The 20,472-nt window shown below is 46.5% G+C and overlaps 2 gene segments (V, D, J or C); both read right to left on the bottom strand.

Annotated features, from left to right (window-relative positions):
• Nucleotides 1-2,162: 2,162 nt before the first annotated feature.
• On the bottom strand, nt 2,163-4,762 carry LOC119244039 (immunoglobulin lambda variable 1-44-like). The segment is given in 3 exon segments: nt 2,163-2,210; nt 4,320-4,630; nt 4,717-4,762. Coding segments are annotated over 3 exon segments (405 nt in total).
• A 4,466-nt stretch (nt 4,763-9,228) lies between these two features.
• Nucleotides 9,229-9,756, bottom strand: LOC119244038 (immunoglobulin lambda variable 1-40-like). The segment is given in 2 exon segments: nt 9,229-9,620; nt 9,711-9,756. Coding segments are annotated over 2 exon segments (438 nt in total).
• Between the last annotated feature and the right edge of the window lie 10,716 nt (nt 9,757-20,472).

The raw sequence follows: 20,472 nt of genomic DNA, 5'->3' as shown, positions 1-20,472 counted from the left end.
GATGGAAAATTAGGTTGTTTGACAACTTGGCTGTTATAGATCATGCTGCAATGAATGAAAGGATGCCTATATCTTTTATAGCTAAGCTCTTTTTAAAAAAATATAATACCCAATGGTGGAGTAGCTGTATTCTATTGTATTTCTAGTCCATATAAATATCTTTTTTGTGAAACCTCCATGCAGTTTTCTCTAATGAGCAGCTGTTCCAATTTACATTTCTAGTGATAGTGGATGAGATTTCCCTTTATTCTATATCCCCATCATGTCTATTTCTAGATATTATAATAGTTGCAATTCTTACAGGTGTATGATTATATCTCATTGTGATTTTGATTTTGATTTCCCTAATTATAAGGAAAGGTGAACATTTTTTCAAGTGCCAGCCACCTCTGGATCCAGCTTTGTCCCCCTTGAGCAGCCTTGGCTGGCGTGTGACACGGAGATGCTTCAGTTCATTGTAAAAATAAACATGAGGAGGAGAAGAAGTAGGAGGAAGACGGTCTGATAAGGAAAGGCTGATGGGAACATACTGCTGTGCTGGTCTTATGACAGGGTCCATGTCCACATGAGGAGGTCAGGTTCAGGGGGTAATTCATGCGCCTGTGGCCTTTTGCACGCAGCATATTAGACGTTATCTGTGAAGTGTGGAGCAGGGAAGTGGAGAACCACAGAGTGAAGTTGCTCAAAGGGAGTGTCAGGAAACTGAAGACAGCATAGTTGCTGAAGAAGATGAAGCTGACAGAAATATAAACCATCTTCCAGCCTATATTTTTTCGGATGAGAACAGGTGCAATGAGGGAATTTGATGAAATTTTAAAAAGAAAATGAGTGAATCCTGAGCTGTCCTTCCCTGGCAACTGCACAATGAAACTCTCTCTCTCTGAACTCCTTTCTGATGAGAGAGCAGGGGCAAACTGAGCTTGCAGCACTGGCTCTGCCCTCCCTAGAGAAGGGAACTGTTCTTGGATCCTCAGCAAACAGGGCTGTCTGTTTAAGGCAGTTTGGACACAGCTGCTTTCACACAAGAGGTGGAATCTAGACACCAGTTTCTACACTCAAGTTGCCAAATTGTTGAAGACTCATGTTCAATCATGAGTCACCTTGATTATATAGGGCTTGACAGTTTTAGGAAGAAGGAGTAATGATCTCGCCATGAGTTAGAGTGGGGAGTCTCATTTCTTGAGTTCAGCTTTTGCAATGCACACTGAAAGGGAATTGACTGAAGGGAAAAGTATTTGTTTTCTAGGGGGCTTATTAAATCAAAGAGTGAGACTGTGTGTGCAATACCAAGTATAGAAGCTTTATGGGTAAGGGTGATTCAGGCAGCTGTCACCAACCTTACCCATGCAGATCCTTGGACAATGTGGAGACCCTTGGGTTACAAAAAATGTATTAAGGATGAAAGATGCTCCCCCCGTGACACTTGAGTGACACTTGATTGACAGCTTCCTTTGTGGATGTGGACTCTGTGCCCAGCGTGACTATATATGTAGGGGTGCAGGGAGTGAAAGCAGTAGCTTAAGCCTATTGCTGAGAAAGTTAACAGTGACTGGATCTTGTCCATCAGTCGTCCATTCGCTGTCGTTTAAACCTGCCAGAGAACTGGGGAGAGCCTCTGCCTCTGAAAATTAAAATGAAAATACAAAGGAAATGTATTTGATTTAAAGCACTTTTTTTGTGTGTGCTATTGTTGCTCCTCCATTTCCTTCACATCAATGATTAACCCAGTTATTCAATAATGTTTGCAACTGAATTTGCTTGGACACTTTTAAAGATTGTGGAAATCTGATATGCAAAGGGCTGTGGGGGGAGCATCCTGTTTCTTAGGAGGCAGAGGAGGCTCCTCAGCAGGTAACACCACCCTGGAAACTACTAGACTGAGAAAGGCTGTACCTGATTAGTTCCTTGAGTTTGTGAAGCGAATTTAGAAAGCAGTGACTGAATAGTGAACTGAGAAATAGGGGCAAAGGACATTTACTGAAATCACCGATTTGCCAGGTGCTTCAACTACTGTGCGGTGAGCCTGGAAGTCAGTGGACAACAGTGTCTGCAGCAGGGGATCCCTACTTGAAGGATCTAACCAGGCTCACAGTGTCTTTTGGGGATGAATGACCAGGGTTGAAATTTTTATTTCTCCAGGAGAAATTCCTTGCGGGAAGGACTCACAGTGCAAGGTAAATGACACTTCCTCTAGTGCCACTGCCCACCCACTGTCACTGATGAGACCAGTGCAGTAGTGTAGGACAGGCCCTTCCCTCACACAGCAGGGGCCCCGCCCTTGGCTTTTTGTTTCCTTTCCTGGGTTTCTCCCACTTTGTGGAATCAGATAGCCTGTATAGAAAAAGAATGGATGACCCCAGGTAGAGGTAACATTTTGGAAATGAGCTCTCAGGCATTTCTGAAACCAGGAGGAAATCCCTCCCCTTTGACTATTGTGGTGGAGGTCAGAGGATGTTGCTTGGGCTGTTTCTCCTCTTGCCTGTTGTTCCCACTTTCTTGGCTGCTGGCCAGGAACAGACTGAAAAGGTTTTGTCCTGGAATCCTCAGGGGAGTGGGAGTGGCTGTGGTGGGGTGGGGAATTTCAAATAAAAAGGACCAAAACTCATGCCATTTGCTGCAGCATGGATAGAGCTGAAGAGATAATGCTCAGTGAAATCAGTCAGAAGGAAAAAGGAAAAAATTTCGGATGGCTTCACTTATAAGTGAAGGGAAATCGAACAAGGGATCAGGAAAATAAAAAAGACAAAACTTGTAGGCAAACTGAAGGGAAATGAGACAAAATAATGAGACCTAATGGGGAGAAAAGGGAGAGAGAGGGGTCAAAAAAGAGGAGGGAGGGGCACAAGAGACTATGAGGATGTTCAGGGGTGACTTGGTGGTGGGAATTTTATGGGGATTACACGTGAGAGGAGAAATCAAACATTATACAAAAATGAACAACTATGTAAATATATATATATATATACACACACGCACGTATATACATACATACATATACATAAAAATAAAATAAGAACAGGCGTGCTCAGACTCCCCCCATCTTAGCCTTTTGGCTCCTACTCTGCACTGTCACTCTCAGCCAGACAGGGGTCCAGGTTACCTTCCTGCTCTCACTTGTTTCCACAGAGACACTGATTGGTGATAAGAATTGATATTTGAATCCAAGTATTTGCTATAAATGACATGAGGGTGTAAACACACCATTAATAGAGATGAGCAGGTGGAACAGACTGTGGGGTGAGCTCACTCTGGAAGTGGGCACAGATGAGCTTTTCAGTCACTTTCTTTTCCTTACAAGTTAATTTATCACCATATATCTCATTAGGTAACTGTATAGTTCATTCTTCTTAGTTCTAAAAAATCCCCTGGTACACAAACGCTACCTTGGGAAGGCCGTCAAAGTTGACTCCATTTTTCGTGATTAGATACAAAGATCCTTTAGCATCATGCCCAGATTTTTGTTTGTTTTCAGTTGTTGATTATGATGGAAAAGTTGCAGGCCTCCCCTGGGGGTGTAGGCAGTTGAGAGCCGCGCTGTGAATCCTCTGCAGCGCCAGTTTGATCCTGGCCAGCTGGCGACAGTCCCACACATGCGACAGACCTCTCCTGTGGTGCCCACTGCTACCCTCAGCAATGTATTACGTCAGTCTGCCTGTTCTGTTCCCTGCTCTGTCTCTGGTGAATCACCTCGCTCTCCCACGCATCTGGCCTGTACCCCGGTTCTTGTATAAAATAAATAAAATAAATCCTTAAAAAATGATGGAAATGTAGATATAAACAGTCATCTGGATGTTTTTCTGTGGACAAATTTCTTAGATTCATTTTTATGATTGCATAACGTTAAACCGAATCCTTTTCATGAAAAATCATAGAATAAGAAAAAGTACTCAGCACTGGTTCAAGTTAGATAAATAAGATGACAGCTGCAGCAGGGCTGACTTATCCTATTAAGCACAGCATGGAGGGTGTGAGGTCCAGTGATACATTCAAGGGCACAGAAAATGAATTCTTAATATATTGGAATGGGAAAAAAATGAATATAAAGCAGTCTGAATGCAATCAGCCCTAACCTGAAGAGATTAAGACACTATGTTTCTATGGAGACCCCTCAACTTAAGGATGTGCTGCTGGGAGTGACCATGAGGACAGAGGGAGGGAGGGGCCTCCCCCAGGGGCTGCCCTGGAAGAGCCTGGGCCAGGACAGCAGCAGAAAAGAAGCAGAGCCCCAGGCTGAGCCTCAGCAGCAGCTGCCAGGGGTGCCTGCTCTTGGCAGAAGAGAAAGGGAGTTTGTGTCTCACTTCCCCACAGGCCTGGAGCACTGTGGGACCACTCAGACTATCATCCCAACTTGCACAGTAATAATCAGCCTCGTCCTCAGGCTGGAGCCCAGTGATGGTCAGGGTGGCTGAGCTGCCAGTCTTGGAGCCAGTGAATCGTTCAGGGATCCCTGAAGGTCGTACATCATTCCAATATATCAGGAGTTTGGGGGCTGTCCCTGGGAGCTGTTGGTACCACTGCACAGAATTACTCCCGATGTTGGAGCTGCTTCCAGTGCAGGAGATGGTGACCCTCTGGCCCAGGTTCCCAGAGACTGACTGTGGCTGAGTCAGCACAGACTGGGCCCAGGATCCTGGAAGAAGGAGAGACATGGAGATGATTTTGCTGGGGTCTCAAGACAAAGACAGTTCCACCTCCCTGCTCCCCATAGCCAATTACCTGTGTAGTGAGAGAGGAGCATGAGGAGCAGAGGGGACCAGGCCATGGTGCTCACAACCCTGCTGAGCCCTATAGTTGCCCAGGCCAGGCCCAGGCCCCCTTTTCTTCTCCAGCTTCTGCCACAGGAGGGGCTATGCATGCAAATGGGTTCTCACCAGGGGCTGCCCAGCCCCTCCCTGAGCACTGTGGCTGGAGCTCAGCTCACACCCAGCACTGAAGAGGAGTAGGCTATGCTTCCCCCTCTGGGAGAGGCCTGGGAGGAAGCACCTGCAGACCCCACCCTGAAGTTCCTGCTCAGATAATGTGACAGGCAGAGTGATAAGAGCTGCTGACTCTTCATCTGGGACCCCAGAGCCCAGTCCCCAGGCCCAGGCACCTCTGTAAAAATATCCTCACTGAGCAGCTGTTGAGGGCCCAGAAGACAGTCCCACAGCGCCCCCTTCTGGTCACAGGGCATATTCACCAGGAGTAACAGCCCTGGGAGCCCAGCTGCTGTCTGCAGATCACCAGGTCCTGTGTCTAGTCACACATGCAAGGTTTGAGTCCTAGACCCTTAGTGCTGACAGAGTCACTGAGGCGTCTCCACTCCCAGTGGAGTCCTGGTGTAGGAAGACGCGGCATGTACGTACATAATTGCTTAAATCTGGTTTGCCCAGAGCAGATACTCCAAACATCCAATTTCTCCATCCGTTTGCAATTTAAAAACTGGAGCATTTTCAGTATCCCACACTCATGTGTATGAAAGGAATGGATTCCAGCTAAGCTTCTGTAAGTTACTTTGCATCTTAATAATCTATTTTTGAGTAATTGTCTTATTATTTCACAAAGTGAGGGAAGAACAACACATTTTTAAAAAAAGATTTATTTATGCGTACAAGAGCTGGCATACAGGCCAGATATGCGGGGTGTGAGAGGATTCACCAGAAACACTTGGGGAGCAGAACAGTCAGACTGACGGAAATATACTGCTCAGGGGAGCAGCGGGCAGAGAGGAGAGGTTTCCTTCGCCATGTGGTGTTCTCCCTGGCGGCGGGGCATTGAACTAGTGCTGCAGGGCTGCGGATAGCTTCAGAGTGTGGTACTTAACCTCTTGTGCCACCAGGAAGGCCGCAACAGATTTATTTTTTATGATGTCCAACTTATATTTTTGAAACACTATGCTGTTGGTGTCTTGCCTATAAGTATTTACCAAGAAATGTTAACAATTATTTTCCCCTATTTTCTTCAAAAAGTCATGTTTTTAGTTAGTTCTTTGATACACTTAAGTGAACATTTCATCAGGTGCGAGATGTAGTTGATATGCATTGATGGATGGCTAATCCCGGATGTCTGTCACCTTTTGTGCAGAAGACAATCCTTCCTGGGAAGGATTTTGCAACTTTATCAACAAGTAGCTGAGTCTTTTTCTGCATCCTCTGTTCTGTTACACTGACCTCTTTCTTTATCCCCTTTATCCAAACCAGTCTGTCATGTTCAGATAGAAATCATTCAAACTATGATTTGGCAAGAACTGGCATCTTTACTACACCGAGTCTTCTCTCCACGAGCAGGACAGGTCTCCACTGATGTCCGTCATCTTGGTATCTTTTACCACCACTGTCCAGTTTCTACCACACACGAGCTGAACATCCTCTCATAAATACGCTCCTGAATATTTCAGTTAGACAGGTTTCGACTATTACTGTAATTCAGTTTTTGTTGTGTGGGTGAAAGAATTCACAGAGACAGGGTGGAGGATAGAAAAGGCAGCTTGATTGAATACCCAGTAAGGGAGTGGGGGGCATGAGGCAAGAGCTCCCCTCTAAGAAGAAGGATGTTCGAGGGACCACTTACACTCTGACCTTGCTGGTTTTCTAATGTTTAGGGCTTCTGCCTTCACTGGCTTTTATCTAAAGTCAGGCCAGACTTTGCTCTGCTTTAGAATTTACATCAGCCTTTAATGGCCACAGGTGTGCTTCCTGGTCCTGGCCCTGATTCAGTAACCACCATTTGCTACCCTCCTGTGCTGGAGGTTACCTGATTCCCATGGTAACTCCTCAGCTTCTCTTTTCTGTTTAATCTCTCATCCTTGTCTACTGACAAGGAGCAGGATCTCTCTTTCAAGCCTATAACCCCCAATAGTTCTCACGTATTCTTTGCTGGTATACACACACTTAACAGATCTTCCTAATGCTCCTGTATCATATAACCTTGAAATCACTTGACTATTGGAATTCACATCATATTTGTAGATTCCTTTGTATATTCTGTGTGTTGCACCATCTCATCTGGAATGCTGGGATAATTATTTCTCGTTCCTTTGAGTCTCTGTCTTTTTTAATTTTTCTGTCCTTGAATGTTCACAGAAATACACCCCCGTTCTAGTCTTTTTATTTGGTTGCTCCAGTTGTTTCCATTTCACCCAATGGGGGTCCTTAAGGTGGGTTCAGGCGCTCTGTGACACCCCCTGTCCTGTGTGCATATGTGTGTGAGCTGACTCTATGTGCTGAGATAAATGTTTGAAAAGCTACTTTTTGTTAAAGCAAGATGTTCCACGCTCATATTAAATGATTCTCAACCTGGAATTGAAAATTTCTTCATACAAACCCTTCTCTTGTTTATTAAAGAAAGGTATGCAGAATCAATTTTCTGCCAAAAAGCACACTCCTTGCTGTTGGGGTGTCATTATTGTAAGTCCTTCTCCTCTGACAGAGTGGGAAACACGTGTACAGAGATGACTGAGGTAACCCAGGAGACCATGTGCCCGTGTTTGTCTCCCTGATACCAGCACGAGCTCTGCGTGACATATCCCATCCTTGTCCATCTCCACGTGGTCACTCGGCCTCCTTCCCTTGGTTACTCACGTGCATTTCCACTTCCAAAGTGAGAAACCTGCTCCCACCATTGTCCACCCTGTCCCATTCTGGATTGTTCATCCAAGACCCAGCAACTCCCTCCCCCAACCCATTTCACTGAACAGGGCCTGTGGTGAGGAAGAACAGGACCTGGGCACAATGGCTGCAGACTCCTACTCGCCCATATTGTATTTCTGAAACATAGTCATGCACATTTCAAAACAAAGTGACTCACTAGATTGATTCTAAGCCTATTAGTTTATGTCCCACAGGGGAGCCACTGCTTGTGTAACTCTCCTGTCTTATCTAACAGGCCTGGAGAGGCTGTTGGTTTTGGGTCAACAAATAGGCCCATAAATTCCTGCCCTTTCCTTAAGCAAAAGTTGTCAAATCCATTCAGGATCCCATCTGTGAGCTCCTGCCCCTCAAACTAAACACGTGTTTCCATCAGTAGCCTTAAGACCCAGGGGCAAGTCCCTGAATGTGACCCCTTCACTCTCAAGCAAGCACTTTCCCGCATAATAAAGCTTCATTCCTTGCTTGCCCATACTGACTCCCCCAACAGTTCCAGTCTGAAGGTCATTGGGCAGCACCACATGCTGACTACACAGCACTGGGTGTAAGAGCACCAGGAGGCAGTGGAGGATGAGAAGTGGTGCAGGCTGTCAGAGGTGGCTGGTACAGCTTAGAATGCTGGTCACTGGCCATAATGCTGGCCAGCTCTGGTCCACAAGCAATGGCAGCAGAGAACGGCAGCAGTGCTACAGCTCTTACAGTTGCCTTGTGCCAACAGCAGTTGTATTAGAGACATCAAGCACAGGCCCGTGGTGCTCTCTGCAGTCAATATTAGAGGCGGGATGGAGGCACATGCCACCCTCAGGCTGCAGATCAAAGTGGAGATCAGATGCAAAGGTCTGGGAAGGCCTCTGGGAAGGTCTGTGATGGTCTGTGTCCCAACCAATCTTCCTGATGAACCTGTCTGTGACGGTCTTTCCAGGATGCCTGAGACATCTGATCTGAAGCCATCTTATGAATGGGCCCAATCTGGCTGTTCCCATGGCTCACACCCACCTATAGGGTCCGAGTCATTCAAGCCCGGAAGGTCCATTTACAATTCCAGCTGTTTGATTGTTGCTCATTGAGCTTGAACATGTTTTGTCTGTTTACATTACTGGGTGACATTGGAATGTGAAAACCTGCCACAATTCAAAGGAGACCTAAGCTGAGGTTGGGTGGTCTTGGGCAGGAGTGACCCTTCAGTCGGGTGGGATGGAGTCATGCAGAGAGCCCATGTGCTCACTGTGTCCACCTTGCTTCAACAGGACCAGACCTCCCCTGAGTATCCAGGGCAGCTGTAGCACAGTCCAAACCCAAGGGCAGGTGTGCAGGTTTGGGAGACTTGCAGTGCCATTAAGGCTTGTGCTATGGACAAGGCAAGTGTCACTGCTATTGGAGCCCCACCGCTGGCCCACAGGCTGCTTGCTCAGGATGGCCCTAAAACCAGGCAGCTGAGGCAATCCTGACGTGACCTGGTCACACCATGTGACAGCTTCACCTGGGGATGTGCTGCTGGGAGTGACTCTGAGGACAGAGGGAGGGAGGGGCCTGTGCCAGGGGCTGCCCTGTGGAGCCTGGGCCAGGACAGCAGCAGAGAAGAAGCAGAGCCCCAGGCTGAGCCTCAGCAGCAGCTGCCAGGGGTGCCTGCCCTTGGCTGAAGAGAAAGGGGGTTTTTGTTCACTTCCTTACAGGCTTGGAGCATTGTGGGACCACTCAGACTGTTGTCCCAACTTGTGCAGTAATAATCAGCCTCGTCCTCAGGCTGGAGCCCCGTGATGGTCAGGGTGGCTGAGCTGCCAGACTTGGAGCCAGAGAATCGATCAGGGACCCCTGAAGGTCGTACATCATCCCAATATATCAGGAGTTTGGGGGCTGTTCCTGGGAGCTGTTGGTGCCAGTGCACAGAATTACTCCCGATGTTGGAGCTGCTTCCAGTGCAGGAGATGGTGACCCTCTGGCCCAGGTTCCCAGAGACTGACTGTGGCTGAGTCAGCACAGACTGGGACCAGGATCCTGGAAGGGAGAGAGAATAGGAGATGGAGATACTGGGCACAAGATTATTTATCAGGCCCCCATGCATCTTCTGTCCCCAAATTGAGTTACCTGTGCAAAACAAGAGAAGCACTAGGAGGCGAGGCGTCCAGGCCATGGTGCTCACAGCCCCTGAGGTCCACTTGGGTCTGGGCTGCCCTAGGCCTCCTTTTCTTCCCCACCCTCTGCCACAGGAGGGGCTGTGCATGCAAATTGTTCACCCAGGGACTGCCCAGCACCTCCCTGCGCCCTGGTGGTGGGGCTCAGCTCATGCCCCACATTGAGCAGGAGGGAGGTTGGCTTCACCCCTAGGGAAATCGGTGGGAGGAAGCACCTGCTGGCACCACACAAGGGTCCCTGCTCAAGGGACTGTGCCAACCCAAGAGGACACAGCTGCTGAGTGCCCTCATGGATTCAGGGCTCAGCCCCTCAGTACTCAGGCATTTCTGCATAAATAATCCTTACTATACAGTGCTCAGGACCCACAGGACAGCCCCAAAGCGCCCCCTGCTGGTCACAGGGCACACACTCACCAAGACCCAAAGCCTTGGGAGCCCAGCTGGGGTCTGCATATCCCAAGGTCACTGTGTAGGTCACACTCCTGGGACTGACTCACAGGCTGTGTGACCCGCAGTTTGCACAGGGTCACTGAGGCGCCCCTACTCTCAGTGACGACCTGGTGAATGAGATGCCGCATGGACATAAATAACCGCTTATTTTTTATGTCCAGAGAAGACATGGCAGGCATCTTATTCTTCCACTGGTAGACAATTTTGAATTTGGATGCATTTTCAGTTTCCCAAAATCATATGTTTTAAAGCAATGCACTACAACTACTCTCCTGTACATTAGTTTGCACCTACCTTTACCTTCTATTTTTAGGGAATTTAATCATTTTACTAATTCACAAAGTGAATGAAGAACAATGAATTATTACTGATGTCCAAATTATTTTAGGATGGATTATACTTTTGGGGTCTTATAAAAAATTTTTTACAAAACATGTTTACAGATATTTCCACCCATGTTTTCTTCATTTTTTTTTTTTATTTTGTAGTTAACTCTTTCAACTGTTTGAGTGAATTTTTTATGACGCAAGAGATTTAAGTCATTCATTGACCCCAGTGGATGTGCAACTGTCTATCTCCTTTTGTGGAAAAGACTGTCCTTGTCTGAAAGGCTTTTGCATGTTTGCAACAATGATCCCTACATTACTGGGTCTATTTCTGGATTTTCTATTCTGTTACAATGACATATGTGTCTATCACTGATCTAAACGCTCTATCTTGTTGCAGTAGAAATAGAAATAAACTTTAAGTCAATTTGAAAATAACTGATACCTTTTCCAAGGCAAGTCTTCTCTCTATGATCGGATCCACTGATGTCAATCCCTTAGATGACTTTTACCTCCACTGTCCAGTTTTCTGCATGTATGTTTCTATATCATTTGATAAATGTACTCCCAGATATTTTGATTTGACAGATTTTAGCTAGCATTGCCAGTTAGTTTTCACTTATTGTTTCTAAATAATATTTGTATTGTTCTGGCATTATAGAGACTTCTTGAAATTATGACTTTTGGAATTTATATACATGTATATTCTTTTGCATTTCTATGCATTGCATCATCTCCTTTGTAATAAAGGGGGCAAATGCATCCTGTTCTTTTGAGTCTGTGGCCTTCATGGTTTTCTTGCCTGTGACTCTGCAGGATCATCCAGTCCAGATTGATGGGCCATGGTGACCGTGGATGTGCTCACCTCATGCAGCTCTAGGGAGAGCGTCTTCAGGGTTTCACCTTAGGTGTGACCTGAGCTGCAGGGGCCCCCTAGTTCCCGATAACCACTGAGGATGCTGCAAGGGCTGCCTCCTTCTCTGGGTTGGTCTCATGAATGGGGTTGACTTTTATGAATGTCTTTTCCATCTTGATTGATTGATAACATCATGTGATTTTTCATCTTTCAGCCTATTCATTATGTAGATTACATGAATCATTTTTAAAAAACTTGAATATTGAGGTGAAAGAAATGCATGCAAATTTAGAAATATAATTAAACGGATGCTTGGTGTGTTGGCCTCCTAGTGATGCTTTAGCAATTAGTGCACCACACTGGGTAATCTAGAAAGTATAAGTTTTGTCTGATAATTCTGGACTCTAGAAATCCCAAACTCTAATTGCCAGGGTCTTGTTACCTCTGAACTGTGGAGTGGCATCTTTCTTGCCTCTTCAGAGTTACTGGTGATTTGTATGAAATCTTTGGATTTTCTTTACCTTCAGATGAGTAGTTACAATTTCTGCCTCCAAGGAACGTCCTTGGAGGTCATATTAGATTAGGAGGCCACCCTACTCCCATAAGACTTCATCTTCAAAATAAAATTTAAAATAAAATCATCTTTTGAAATAATTTTTGTTATTTCACTTCAACATATCTTCTTAGGGTAAGCAATTTAACAGCAACGTTTGGGAAGAAGAATCTTCCCAAGACATTGTACTTTAAAACACAACACAGCTAGAATGCATTACAATGCTTTCTTATTAAATAAAATTTAGTAATACAGAAAAGGAAGACTTTTTGTTTTGTTTTGTTGATTTTGTCAACTCCTGGGTGACCAAGGAAATCACTGGAGATGAATTGTCTGCAGAATGTATTTTTGACTTCGTCTTTAGATCTGACGCAGAAGGAACTCTTCTTCCTGGAATATAGAATTGGAATTGAATTTTCTAGACAAGATTCTCCTAAGTGATTCACAATATTCCTCCACAATAGGCCTCAACAGGAATGGAAATCAATTCAGATCTATTCCTGCACATTTCTCTCTAAGGATCGTGAGCATTCAGGCTGCCCGAGATCTCAGATGTCTGGTGTGTCATCCTGATGTCAAGAGATCATATTTGTACCTGGTCTCATCAAGCACAGGTTTGTGTTCCGGCTCCCCATCCTGGCCTCTCACAGTGTTGTACCCACTGACGGACAGAGAGCTGCAGTTCTCAGCCTCACCTTGAGCTCGGCCCCTGACAGAGTGAGGGAGGCTTTGGCCCAAAGGATGGACCTGAGAACTGGGCCCCATCAGGGGTGTTTATTCTCTTTCCCACACATCACTGTCCTGAGGGCCTGAACAGGCTTCTCCTGGAAGCAGTATGCACGGAGACCATTGGTGACCTCTCCAGTGCCAGAACCAGAGGTGAGAGTGACTGTCCCTCTTGGGGACATGGTCAGTGAGGGCTCCTGGGTCACCGCAGCCTGACACCTGGACCCTGAAAAGGAAATCAACACACCAGAAGGAAATGACAAGTGCTTCCCTGAAAGGCAGGACTCTGAAACCTCATGAAGCTGGGCAGTGAGCAAGGACGGGGAGGTGGAGGACAGGTACCCAGTGAATGGTGAAGACTTTCCAAAGTTCCCCTGAACTCACAGCTGGTGCTGGTGTCTGTGATGTCCCTTTCTCTCTCTCAGCTCCCTGGGTAAGGGTGTGTTTGTGGTGCACTACGCAAACATGAGTCTCACCACCATTCAGTTCTGGGTCCGCAGCCCAGTTCGGAGCTTCACTCTCAGGAGGAGGCCTGAAGTGTTTGGGTGTCTGAGTGTGTCCCTTGGGAGGAAGTACCTGCTGTCACCATCACTGGGGCCATGAGCACAGCCAAGATCTGTCACACAGAATGCTTTGAGTTTCACTATAGCCTTGCCCTCATGAGAAGTCCCACAGCAGCCCCTGCTGGCACACACAGGAGACTATTAGCGATGTGAGGACATATGCAGAAAAAACTTGAGCCCTTTTTTACTTTAATTTATATTTTTAAAGATCTATTTATTTATGCATGCAAGAACTGGGGTACAGGCCAGATGTGCGGGGGTGAGAGAATTCACCAGAGACAGAGCATGGAACAGAACAGGTTGACTGAAATACGCTGCTGAGGGGAGCAGTGGGCTAGTTAGGAGAGGTCGGCTGTGCCTTATGGCTAGCTCCCTGGCCCACCCGGGATCATTATTTGTGCTGCAGAGGCTGTGGATACCTTACAGTGCTGTGCTTAACCCCTTCTGCCACCTGTGAGGCCCCTCTTGTTTACTTTAAATGAATAATTGTTACTCTTGAGTGCCTGAAGAGAGATTTCATCTTGCTCAACTGTTAGTTTAATTTTATTTTCTAATTTTGCTGATATTTATAACAGTTTAAGTTCTGAGATTTTCTCTTTTTTGTACCAAGCATTTTTGTACTTGGTCAAGAGAATTATGATTATTGAATAAAAATATCTTATATCAGCATCTGAATCCTCTCAAGCTGTTGTCTATATATTTTATCTTCATCAAATTTTGATTTTCTAAACTCTTAGATCCTTAGAGAAGATGTGGGTGAAAATTCTCAATTCCAGAGTGTATTTTGACACCCACCACAATTTCAGTGATGGCTTCAGATTTTCAATTTATTTCTGAAGGTCTTGAAATTTTTAAAGGGTAATTTCAGAGCGAGTATGTCCTAGAATGTTACTCTCACAAGATTTTAAACAGTGCTTTGATAACTATAGAGGTAGAGGTACCGAATAATCTTTGATAGTCACACAAGTCTCAGATGCTGGTTCAAGGAGAATCTTGCTCACAGCACAGGCTTCTGCTCAGTGGCTTGAGAGGGGGATTGTATTTTCAGAAGTTCCCAGTAATGCTCCCATTTCACCTCAAGAGGAAATGCTCCTTTCTCTGCACGGTTAATTCATGGATGAGGGTGTAGCTGTTTGTGCTCTTTGAGTAAGAGTCTTCCTGGAGTGCTGGGGTCTCTGAGTCTCAGCGTTGATCACACAATTGAAGCTGGGCCCCTCCCTGTCATCATGGGTTGAGAGAAAGGGAGGAGGCACAGTCTAGAGGAGTCACACTGGAGATGGACATATTCTGTGGGCCAGGAGGAGGCACCTGGGGCTGAACCAGCAGATACAAGGTCATGGAGCCTCCCTCCGGGGTAGGGAGCCTTTCTCTTTCCTCCTTCTGAAGCTGAGCATTTCTGGGCATCTAAGGAAGTTTTGGCTGCTCTTCCTCTTAAGTTCACATCACTGTGTAAATGGCATTACCCACTTATAGTACACAGTAATACTTGGCTTCATCCTCTGTCTCAGCCCCAGTGATGTTGTTAGGGGGGAAGGATGTCCTGAGCTAATTCCATACAGGCTTTGTGGACTCCACGCCCACCCCAGACCAAAGCCATCAAGACACTAGATATGACAAATCCCATCATCACCAAAGGGAGGCTTGCTGGGACCTGAGCGAGGAGTTAAGCTGCCAGGTTTGGTATAAAACCAGACATATGGGCCTTGGGTCTCTCTCTCTTGGCCTCACGGCTCTTGGCTCTTCACCAGCTCTCAGCCTGCCATTGGGATTCCAAGGCAGCAGAACGGGTAGGATGCATTTGTTTGTTTATATCCCTCGTTCTCTCCCTGAGTTATTCATTTCTTCATTTCCCCTGTCTTTTGTAAATAAACCTTTTATTAACCTTTTGTGTGTGCCTGCAGTTGAGTATCAATAAGTCCCTTTTAAGCGCACGGGTGAGGCCCCACAGTCAGGCAACCCACTTCATATTGGGCTTGGCCTGTAACAATGTGAGGGTGGCTTTGTTCTCAGAGATGGAGCCTGAGAAGCGATTTGGTACCCCAGAGGGGCAGTTATTTGTGTATATCAGCCTGTGTGGAGCCCAGCCTGGGGTCTGCTGGAACCAGGTGGGGCAGTTACCAGTAGAGACTGACCCAGAGCTAAGGCCACAGGTGAATGTGAAAGTCCCTACTGGGGACACTGACAGTGATGACTCCTGGGTCACAGTCTGAGAATCAGCCCCTGAAATGATAGGAGAGAAGCAGGTATTGTTATGAGACCCGGGTCACCCTGCTTTATGTGCCCCCCAGACCTAGGAGAGAGTCCCTTCCGCTGACCTGAGCTGTAAGAGAGGAGCCCAAACAGAAGCACTATCCAGGCCATGGTGGGGACCCTCCCAAGATGTGGCCTCCTCAGCTCTTGGGCTGGAGTGTGGTGTCCTCGGGCCTTTTCATGCCTCCTGGACACACTGGGGGAAAAGATGCTTCATGCAAATCGGCTTCCTCTCTCCTCCTGCCCCAGGGCCCCCCTGCTGTCTCCTGGGGAGATATTGAAAGAAGCAGATGCTGGGACCTCAGACACAGTGACTGGGGCACTGAGTGAGGGGGTAACATAGTTCACCAAATGCCACTCCGAGTCTCTGGTTTCCTCAGTCCTAAATCTCTTCCCTGCAAAGTCACAGACCAGAGACAACATCAGGAGACATGGGAAGCTTCCAGGTTGAGTGAAAGTCCTGTGTCCTGCAGATTCTGTTTTTTTGCTCCCTGTATCCCAGGAGAGCTGGTGCCTTAAAGATCCAAAGGTTCTGTCCTGTCTTCCTGCTTTGGGCAGTGCTTGCGCCCACCACCAGAGGGCGCCTCGGGATCCTGTGCGCTGCAGGAGCACCTGGCGCCAGGAAAGACTCTGCTCATTCTGGCCATTTCTCTGTCCTGCATCGGAGGTCACCCTTCTTAGTAGCATCCATCTCTGACAGCTGTGCATGGAGTGGCAGGACGGAGCCTATTTCCCTTCAATACATTTTATTGAGGTCACTGGTTTATAACTTTGGTTAAGTGGCAGGTGTACATCATTATAACTCAACCTACCTGGTCACCACGTCATGACCATCACCAAAGTGTTAGTTTCCATCCATCCCCGTCCATCTGTCCCTTTCCTTTTCCACCCACACCCTCAGCCCCTTCCCTTGTGGGAACAACCAGACTGTGCCCTGTATCGGAGTTTTGTTTTGCTTTGTTTGTTTCTTTATGTTCGTATATGATTGAAATCATTCAGTGTTTGTCTTACTTTCTCCGACTTGTTTTAGTTGCCGTAATACTCTCAAGGTCCATTGCCAGTGGTCACACTGGCAAAATTTCATCCTTTTTTTTTGTAGCTGAGTAGTATTTCATTATACACATATGTATCAAGTATATATAAGATATCACATTTTTTATGCATTCATCTTCTGATGGGAAATAAGGTTGTTTCGACATAATGACTATTATAGATAATGCTGCAGTGAATGTAAGGATTCCTATATCTTTTACAGTTAGGCTTTTTAAAATTAAATATCCAAAGGTGGAATAGCTGTATCCTATGGTATTTCTATTCCATAGAAATATGGTTTTTGGTGAAACCTCCATACAGTTTCCTTAGAGGCTGTTCTAATTCACATCCCTACTAATAGTGGGTGAAGGTTCCCTTTTCTCTACATCCCCATCATGCTTATTTCTAGATTTTATAATAATTGCAATTCTACCAGATGTATGATGATATCTCATTGTGATTTTGATACGCCTTTCCCTAACAATAAGGGAGAGTGAACATTTTTTCATGAGCCTGTTGGCCATCTGCATGTCTTCTTTCTTGAATTGTGTATTCACATCCTCTCCCCATTTAAAATCGGATTTTTGTTTTTTGTTGTTGTTTTTGTGTATTCTTTATACATATTTTCATAACACATATTTTGGATAATCCCTAGTCAGATATAGAATTGTAATTATTTTCTCCCATCCCATAGGTTACCTTTTTGCTTTGATATTTTCTTTCTCTTTGTAGAAGCTTTTGAGTTCCAGGTTGCTCCTTTTGTTTATTTTTTATTTTTATTCTTTAAAGATTTATTTAATTTATTTTTTTAAAGATTTATTTATTTATACAAGCAATGGGTACAGTCAGAAGCGCGGGAGGGTGAGAGAATTTAGCAGAGCCAGAGCGGGAGCAGAACAGGCAGAAGGACTGAGGTACACTGCTGAGGGAAGCAGCGGGTGGCAGGAGAGGTCTGCATGCCAGCGGGACCCTCGCAGGTGGCCGGGGATCATAACCTGCGCTGCAGAGGCTGCGGGCAGCTTCGTAGCCCAGTGCTCAACCACTGCAACACTGGGGAGGCCCTAGATTTATTTTATTTATACAAGAAACAGGGTACAGGACAGAAGTGCGGGAGGGTGAGGGGATTCACCAGACACAAGCAGGGAATGGAATAGGCAGACTGATGAAATACACTGCTGAGGGGAGCAGCGGGTGAGACAGGAAAGGTCTGCTCAACATGTGGGTTGCTCTGAGGTGGCGGGGATGGAACCTGCACTGCAGAGGCTGCAGACACCTTCACAGCTCTGGGCTCAACCGCCTGCATGACCAGGGAGGCCCTCCTTTTGTTTATTTTTGCTCTTATTTCCCTTCCTGTCTGAGTCAGATGCACAAAGATACCACTAGTCTGCTGTATGGAGTTTGTTTTTGTTCTATCTGTTTTCAGATCTCAGGCCTTACATTCAAGTCTTTGTCTATTTTCATTTCGTTTTGGAGTGTGGCTTCTCAGCATCACAATCCTCAGATTCATTTCGGGTTGGGGAAGACGTTGCAAGAAAGGAGTCCACAGATGGTGGGGTGTTGATGGGTCAGGGGTCTGGTGTGTCATGTCAAGTCTCCTTCGAAGTTGCCCCATGACAACACACCTGTATTTGAGGAGAGGCAGAGAGTAAGTCAGCCCTCTGCCCCCAAGTTGTCACCTCTCTAGAAAGCGAGGAACATGGGGGAGGATATGGGTCCAGGATATGGGCACAGCCAACCATGGGTTCTGCACCCCAATATCTTTGGACCTGCTGGATTCTTCAACTTCCCTCATGCAACTGTATGTCACTGAGAGAGGGACTTTTCATGCAGTTCCCTCCTCTGTTCCCTGGATGAGACCTCCTGCTGAGGCCACAGGAGGTGGCCCTATTTAGTGGACTTGTCCCCAGTCTCTGTCCCCTGCCTCCACAGCAGGGCCTATGGAGCTAGAGAGCAGAGGGGAGGCAGTATGTGAAATCCATGACTGAGAAACGACTCTTGTCAAGGCCAGAATTTGGCAAAGGTCCCTGGATATCCTGGAGGAATACTCTCCCTCAGGGACTCCACTGTGGGGCCTCCTTCATCAGGAAAGGCAGGGCTTGTGCTATCTCAGCAGCCCCCAGCCAGCCCCTGAGCACCTTGTCCCTCTACAGTGGGACCCAGATAGCATTTCTGACCTGCAAAGTAAAGAGAGGTGCCCAGCTCTTATACTCTATAAAGGCAAATACGATGTGTTCCAGTTGCACAAAGGTACCCACTACCCTGTTCGTACTTACAAGCCTAAGTATAATCCGAGCACACAAATCAATATATTTGGCTACAATTTAAATTTTTTATCTGCAGAATATATAGGTGAGAAGTATAAATTTATAGCATAAGTGGAATAACACTTTAAAACCATTCTTTGCTATTATTTTTATATAATAAATCTAAGTCTCTTGTTTCCATGGAATGTGCCCCCAAAAGTGGGCAAGTGATAGCAGCAAAGTCATTTGTGTGAGGCCAGTCACTTCCATTTAGGACATGAGTCCAGAATTCAGGCTGTCAATCTTCCTCCCTTTCCTGATCATAACTTGTACTGTCAGCAAAACAGTACCTGGGTTTCATCACCAGTCACTCATATCCACTCGGTACACTCAGCTTCCGTTGGTCATGTGTACTGCCAAGTGGTTTGAAACCCACAAGAGAACATCATGAAGGCAACAGCCCCAAATGTCTTCATAGGTGGCAAGAAATGCACATACAGATCTCCACAGGCTGACAATTTAGGCGTGTGCTATCAAAGTCCCTAGTTAAAAAAATGAAGCACAGCCAGAGAAGGCTTCGAGAAGGTGTGAATTGGATGGGGAGTGGACTTGGAGGTGGGTGTCTCTGGGTGGTAGCTGTTGGGCCAGCAGTATGTGTGGCAGGGCTATGGACACAGCCTCCTTATCTCCCAGGCCGTGGCCATGTTCGGCTGGGTCTCAGCAGCCTCCCCCTGCGTGAAGGCTCAGACACCTGCATCTGCCTGATGCCTTCCTGGCTTGACTTCCCGCTAGGGGCAGACGAAACCAGCTGGTTTGGGGCCTGGACCCAACGTCGTGCCCCCTGGAGTAGCCTTCGCTGGAGTGTGACACAGACGTGCTTCAGATCACCGTAGAAATAAACGAGGAGGAGGAGGAGGGATATACAGAAAGAAAGGAAAGGCTGATGGCATCACATCTCTGTGCTGGCCTTAATGCTGGGGTTCGGGTACACATGAGGATGTAGAGGATCGGGGGGTAATTCATGCCCGAGTGGCCTTCCCACACGTGGTGTGTTAGATGTCGTCTGTGAAGAGCTGGAGCACAGTGTGAAGGTGCTCATGGGAGCCTTCAGGAAATTGAAAACAGAATCGTTGATGAAGGTGTCAAGTGTCAAGTCAAGAAATATTACCCATCTTCCCAGTCTCTTTCTTTCTGATACAATGAGAACAGGTTTGAAGAGGGAATTCGATGAAGTCTTTACAAAGAAAATAGCGAGTCCTGAGCCGTCCTTCCCTGGCAACTGTGCTCTGAAACCCTCTCCCTGAGCTCCTTTCTGATGAGAACAAGGAGACGCAAACTGAGCTTGCAGCTGCCGACTCAGCCTTCCCTCTGAGAAGGAAATTGTTCTTGGATCCTCAGCAAACAGGGGCATCCTATTTAAGAAAGTTAGGAGATAGATGCTTTCAGAAAGAGTTCCCAGGGCACAGACCTAGACCCAGGCAACCTAGAGTGAATACACTCCCAAGGCTACTGTGTGTAGAGCACAGGGCAGTCCCACAGTGCACCCTGCTGGTCTCAGGGCACACAGTCACCATGGCCCAAAGCTCAAGAGCCCAGCTGGTGTCTACAGCTCACAATAAACTGTCTATTCACTCCTGCAGGTGTGATTCCTAGGGACTGTGATTCCATACATTGCATTTGGTTACTGTCATGGAAGCAGAAAAAAATACATAGAGA

Source organism: Talpa occidentalis, unplaced genomic scaffold (assembly GCF_014898055.3).
Source record: "Talpa occidentalis isolate TD23 unplaced genomic scaffold, MPIMG_talOcc4v2.1 talOcc4.14, whole genome shotgun sequence".
Taxonomy (NCBI): domain Eukaryota; kingdom Metazoa; phylum Chordata; class Mammalia; order Eulipotyphla; family Talpidae; genus Talpa; species Talpa occidentalis.
Note: the sequence above shows the minus strand (reverse complement) of the source record. Positions and strands in the feature narration are given on the sequence as shown.